The 6,812-nt window shown below is 46.4% G+C and overlaps 1 protein-coding gene across 1 annotated transcript; it reads right to left on the reverse strand.

The window, feature by feature from the left end:
• Positions 1–881: 881 nt before the first annotated feature.
• Positions 882–6,799, reverse strand: LOC123830268 (cytochrome P450 4A11-like; the record flags this gene model as incomplete). The annotated part of the gene is made up of 7 exons (XM_045856327.1): positions 882–1,050; positions 4,026–4,102; positions 4,246–4,310; positions 5,573–5,706; positions 5,810–5,994; positions 6,081–6,193; positions 6,643–6,799. Coding segments are annotated over 7 exons (900 nt in total), but the record flags the coding sequence as incomplete, so codon positions are not given.
• Between the last annotated feature and the right edge of the window lie 13 nt (positions 6,800–6,812).

Here is a 6,812-nt window from a genome sequence, read left to right on the forward strand (position 1 = left end):
CCTCTCTGATGGGCCATATGTGTCTGCCCTCCTGGGCTCCCCCTATCCCTCCTGGACAGCTGTCTCCTCTGTGGCCTCTGTGGTGATGGGTCCTGGCACTTCATAGCAGATATTATCTCCCTGCTTTGTCTCATCTCTCTTCCCCATACCATCTCCCTCACTTCCTAGCTCCTCCCAAGGCACATGACATTGTGGACTGTATTCCGGGAAGGAAGAAAGAACTGAAAGGGTGTGAGGTTGACAAATGGGTGTATAGGAACACACAGAAGGGAACTGGGAACATGGACCAATGGAAGTCACTAGGGCCCCATCAGGCAGAATGACAGCTCACAAGATGTCCACAGTCTAATCCCTGCAAGATGTAACTATGTTCCCTTTTATCTGAGTGAATCCATGTAATCACAAGTGTCCTCATAAAACAGAAGGCAATGTGACATTGAAGGTGCTGCTAGATTTGTACACAGAGGAAGGGTCCAGGAGACAAGGGATGTCATAAGGCAGCTCTAGATGCTGGAAAGACCAAGACAGGGATTTTCTCCTAGAGCCATGGAGGTGGTGTGTCCATGTCAACACCTCAGTGGTGATCCTGTGTAACCCATTTCAGACTTATGAATCCAGATGCTAAGAGAAAATTTGTGGTGTGTTGTCACTGAGGCTATAGTAATTTATTCTAGCATATAAAGGAAACTATACAGGGAAGATGAGCAGGCATAGGGTGAAGATGACAGGTTAGAGGGGCAGTCAGAGGACCAGAGGGAGAGGTCAGGTAGAATGGCATGTGGGAAGCAGGACTTGGTTAGATAGAGAGGATGGCCCCACATAACAGGGAGACAGGATGGCAGGAAGGAGATCTTCAGAACTTGCTCTTGTCCCAAAATGGATTAGAGCAACTTCCTCAGCTGCAGGTGGACTCCGTTCTTGGAACTCAAAACAACTTTTGGTACTGGGATGGGGACTCTAAATGGATTCACAGCTAGCTCAAAGTGAAGCAGGGTCAATGCCACGGCCACCTTCATCTCCTTCATGGCAAAATTCTTCCCAATGCAGTTCCTGGGTCAGGGAGGAGAAATGATATGAGAAGTGGCCTCAAACCCTCTTTTGAGTTGGGCAGCCTTTGACCATAGAGCCCTTGCTAGGAACAGGGCATTTGATGTGACTCAATCCAATCCTGTTTGTTTTTAGGACACACACACTTCTATCCCTCTGGTCTTGTTTCACATTCTGTACTTGAACTTTCACAAAGCCTACCTCTCTCTGAGGAGTAGTTTCTAACTCCTACTTCTGTACTCAGTAGGCATGAAATCCTAGTATGGGAAGGTCATTGCACTAACTCACCAAGTGGGGTCAAGTGAATGATTGAAAAGTTATTAATTTGTTTTCTCCTATCACAACCAGTTTCTGATTTCACAATTTGGAGGCCAGGTGAGGGTGTGATATGGAGTGGGGTGGGTCACACTCTTAGGTCCTCACTATATAGTTGGACATCAGTCACTGATGGACATCACTGATGGACATCAGTGACCATCATCCTCATAGAGAAGGAGAGATGGGTTTGTGTAATGAAATCAAAATGGCAACGAGGAAGCTGCAGGGACAACTAGGGATTAGCAACATTCAACCAGTTGCACCACCTGCCTCCCAATGAATGTTCCAAACTCCTGCCTCTCCCTCATCTCTTCAGTCCACCAGATTCTGTAGCCTTTCTGTCCTACTGTAGAAATGTCCCTCCTTGACATTTGTCAGTCTCTGCACCTGGACTTCTCTGTCTCCTGACTCCCCTCCCCTATGCACTAAAGCCCCTTCCATGCCCCCATCATAGGTAGAACATGTCCAACTGCTTCAGGTGACATCAAACCCCCATGGGTTGTTGCTTCACTCACCTCCCACCTGTCCAGCTCCACTTCCTAAGGGAGCTCATATTGTTGAATCACAGACAGGCCCTCCCTCCACCCCTGCCTACCACATGCTCAAGGTTAAGTCCAAGGACATCCTGACCTCACACCCTTGCTGCCTGTACCTCTTCTTCTCCAGACTCCCAAGGCACCATCAGTGATTTATTCAAGGATACATCACAGTCCAATGCCCAGGTCAGTTCAGGAAACAGAACATTCAACACTCTGCTCACTGAGTGAATGAGTGAGTGAAGGAAAGAAGGAATGAATGAAGTGTCTTCAATAGAAGATTTGTTTCTTGACTGGGAACACCTGGAGGCAGAGACAGTGTCTTTCCCATCTCCTGGCACAAGACTTTGCACACAGAGACATACTTAAGGAAAACATTTGTACTCAAATGAAGTTAATTGAATTGTAAAAGTAAATGAAAATTGTGGGGGGTAGAAAATACAAGTTCTGAACTGGGAATTGAGCAGCCTTATTCTCTCCTTCCTTTTAGTGGCAGGCATATGACTTGCAGCCATGGTCTAGGGGGAAAAGACTCAATTCTGGGAGAAACCAAAGGCTAGAGCCAATCAAATCCTGGAAGAATGATTTGTTTAGAGCCTATTCTGTGCAAGTTGATTCAGCATTTGAAGAATTACCAAAAAAGCTTGTTGCTGAGCAAGTACAAAGGTTAAGGACATTAGTATTTTACAGGAAGATTTCTTTAGTCAGCAGACTTTCCAACAGCAGCCCTTCTGGGGTGTGATTGTCCAGCTGAACAGCTATTTCAAGGATGCTTTATATTTTACACACCAGGAACATTTCAAATGCTGTGTGTCATATACAAAATCATGGGTTTTCTCTCAAAAGGAGTCATTGTCCTTAGTTTTATGCTTTTTGCTAATGTTGGACTGTGTAGATGTTGGAGTTCTGTAAATAATCCCACTGTGCATAAACAATTTTTCAACTGGAAGTAGTCATGCTTATGTGAATATTAATGTTCAGTAAATCTTTTATGAGGGTAGGTTGCAAAAGCAATGAGGCATACGTTGGTGTAAAACACTTTGCTGTGCACCATTCATGAACAGGGCTTGAACCATCAAGACAGGGAGGTGGCTGGAAATCTGAACACAAGCAAATATCACAGACACAGTGAGTGGCAGATCAGTGATGTAGGCAAGGCAGTGGCTGCCCTGCCCTGTGAGAAGAGAGGGAAAATTCTCTTTTTAATGCTACTGGTAATCAAGAAATACACGTGGAAATTTAATTTTTATAAAAAAACTTACCCTTGAGAAGTTGTATTCCTGAAGTGAGAAAGACACCAGAATAACTGAAGTTTAGAAGAACCACTGATACTGAATTGTGGGTGGCAAGTAGGGAAAGGAACTGTTTGAAGATTTTCTGACCAATATAAGCCTCTGTGTTTTTGCAGTCTATCCCAGCAAAGGTTTGACTGCATATCTTTAAATCTTTCTGAGGTCTGTATAATTCTCTCAGAAGTTGAAGTATAACCAGACCCTGTTACTTTTTATCATTCCTTGCATTTGCAACATTTTTTCCCTTGCTAATCTGTGAATGTAATCAGTAACATCCTTCCATTGCTATCTCTAAAGAAGTAATTACCTAAGCAAGCCTGGTATAGCAGTAGAAGGCAGCTAACATTGTATGCTATTAGAAAGCCAATAAAAGCTTGTCAAGGCAAGGTCCTGGGCACTCTCCCCTGGAGAGAGTAGCCGTGCCATCCCTTTTCTTCCACAGGACTTGGTAGTCCATGTGAACGTTTTATCTCATTCATAACACCATGGACACTGTGAGTCGGTGTCCACGTCAAACCATGACAACTTGTTCAGTTGGCAAAATTCTTTGTGTGAAGTGGGATATTTATACCATAGGTGCACTGTCTATATAGTCCAACATTGGCAAAAATCATAAAATTAAGGACGATCAACTGCTTGGGAGAAAATCAGTGAGTAAAGTGTGTGGTGGCCTGAAATGTCACCTTTCTTTTGTACATATAGACAAGTGCCACCTTCACAACACACCAGCATACAAAGGTATATATATGGGCACCACATATGAAAGTAGGAGGTCACAAACATTGGGCTTCGCATGTGGTGGTGAGCCCTCCCCAAGTACATGATGCCTCACCTCGGTCCTCCTGAGAAGGGCAGGAAAGCATTGCTGTGTAGATCAGAACCTGGTGCAAAACGGGAAGGGTCAAACACCTGCAGAAAGAGCACCAGGGTTAGGACAGGTAGGGTAAGCCCCTCCTTCCAATGCAAGAGGGCACAGGACTCCTGGGGCTGGAAACTGGAGGAGGTGTTGGCCTAGAGAAATCAGCCCATCCTCCCTCCCACAGCCATCCTGCCTCTGGGTTGGGCCACACCTTCGGATTGTGGTGAAGACCATAAAAAAAAAGTGAGAGTTTGATTCCTGTAGGGCAGGGAGAAGAGGGAAGACTGATCATACACATGAGACTAGGGGGCATGTGAATGCCTCAAAACTTGGGAGCTGTAATGAGTGTCAGAGTGGAATGATACTATTGTCATACCAGAGGGTGGACTTGGTGAAGCACAAGCGTACACATTAAGGGTAGATAACCATGTCCCAGGACTGAGAAGCAAGAGAGAATTGAAGGCTTACTTTCTGAAGCAACTCAAATTAAAACTCACATTTTTAGGTGCCCTTAATGGGTCTTTGGGAATTATCCATGAACTCATTCAATCCTCACAGCAGCCCTCCAAGGAGGGCATTCATGTTCCTGTTGTTCAGATAAGGCACCTGAGCTTTAGAGAGGCTGAGCACAATGCCTATGATCACACAGCTAGGATGTGGCAGGGTTTGGATTCAGAATACAGGTGAACCATGAGGTGGCCTCCACCATGGCAGGATTTCAGATCTGATCAACATCTGCTCTCTGCCATCAACATGAGGGCTCCTGGGAGACTGGACCATCTGACTCATGGCAGTGGATTTGCTGATCTTACCCCTCTGCCTAGATCACAGAGGAAAGCAACCATATGTACCCCTTCCCTGTGTCTGGTTATTGGGCCAAATCTCATGCTTCAGAAAACTAGAGTTTTAAAGTGAAATTCTGGAAGCTGCATCCAGAGTCCAACATCTCCTTGTGAAGAACATGCCATGGACTGAGTCATTATTATGTTATCTGGTATGTCTAGAGTGATTTGCATTTGTTACAGAAGAATTATGCACACATTACATCAAATACAGAGGATATTCAAATAGATATGATAATGCAGACAGAATTACCCCTAGAGTCCTATAACTTGGAGTTGGGACTGGAGAATGGAGTGTTAGAACCATAGAACATCAATGCTACCAAATGGAATTACTGTGGTATCATCAAACCATGGATTCTAAATGTGATAGGATGCTAGACTAGAGAATGATAGCAGCTTGGGGTTCCATTCATGTGAGATGTCAGATTGAGATGGACATTATTGAGGTAAATGTACTGATGTGATTCATGCTCTATGATTAGGAGGGGGCACTGGTGTTGTGGTCAAACTGTGTAATAGGCATTTCATATTCCTAATATAAACAACAAAGTAAATTTATACTTAATGATGAAGAAACAAGACCAGAGAGGTCAGGACTACTCTAGGACACATGGATCTGATCTGCCATGTGTTCTTGCAGAGTACCCAGGTTACTGAGTGTGGTGAAGTAAAGACCTCTGGGTAAGGAGCGTCCATCAGGGAAGGTGACTGGCCTGTTGAGCTCTCTTCTAATAAATGGTACAGGCAGATAGAGTCGCAGTGCCTCCTTGATGCACATGGTGGTATAGGGCATCTGATCCAGCTGATCCCTGAAATGAAAGCAGCCCAACCTGAGGGCAGGCAGGGCCCAGGCAGTCCCAAGGGTCTTGTCTAGCTGAGTGGGCAGGGCACTCCCGTATCTTGGATGCTCACCAGGTGATGGAGGTGCCATCCCCCAGTAGACTTTGGATCTCCTTACGGCACCTATGCTGATGCTCAGGGTGTGCAGCCAGAGAGTAGAGGATCCAGGAGATGCCACTGGCTGTGGTGTCATGGCCCCCAAATATGAATGTGTCCACCTCGGCACGGATGTCCTTGCCAGGCAAGCAGCTCCCATTCTCCATGTGAGGAAGGCACAGCAAGAGTGCAGGGTTTGTTTCTTCTTCTGCCCCTCTGGGTGAAGCCTCAGGCCCCTCCCACACACACTCACTCTGGCAAAGAGGAGGATGTCCAGGAAGTCCAAGTGCCTCTTTCTCCTGACCTCCTCCATCTCTCCCTCCTCTTGAAGACATGCCTTCCTCAACTCGATCACTCGGTCTGTCCCAGAACAGTGGACCCCGGCCAGAGCTCAGGGCTTTGGGAATCCAGAAACAGCAATTCACAGAGGACCCACCTGCTCTCAACCCTTTTCCAGTCTGGGTGCCAAGAATCAGAATGAGTGTGGGAGTTGGGGTGCACATCATGAGGGAGAGCTCCATCACCATCTGATTGGAAGTCAGGCCTCTGCTCAACAGCATACCCATGGAGGAGGTTCTTCCTGAATTTCACTTGCAGGGGGTGACATCACCAGTATGGTGACACACGTCAATCCCAGCACAAGTCCTGGTACCCCAACACCTCCTTCCAAAGCCCTGCACCAGGAGAGTACCCAGTGTGGGTGTGTTATATCTCCCAAAGAGCACCAGGGGGTCTTTCTGAGGGTCAGGTTCAGTTTTCTCAAGATGTGCCTGATGAGGGACAGGAGCAGCCCAGGAGGTGGATCTAACCTGTGTGCTGATGGGCGAGCTGGCAGGCCCAGTGGTTCCAGCGGCCCTCAGGAGTCAGCCCATAGATGATGTCCTTCTGGTAGAAGACACTCCTCATTCGAGAATAAAAGAGGTTTTTTATATCCCCAATGGCCTGGAGGTAGGACCAGGAGTTCCTGAGGGAGAGATAC

This window comes from Phyllostomus hastatus, unplaced genomic scaffold (assembly GCF_019186645.2).
Source record: "Phyllostomus hastatus isolate PE091 unplaced genomic scaffold, TTU_PhHast_1.1 phas_contig_1445, whole genome shotgun sequence".
Taxonomy (NCBI): domain Eukaryota; kingdom Metazoa; phylum Chordata; class Mammalia; order Chiroptera; family Phyllostomidae; genus Phyllostomus; species Phyllostomus hastatus.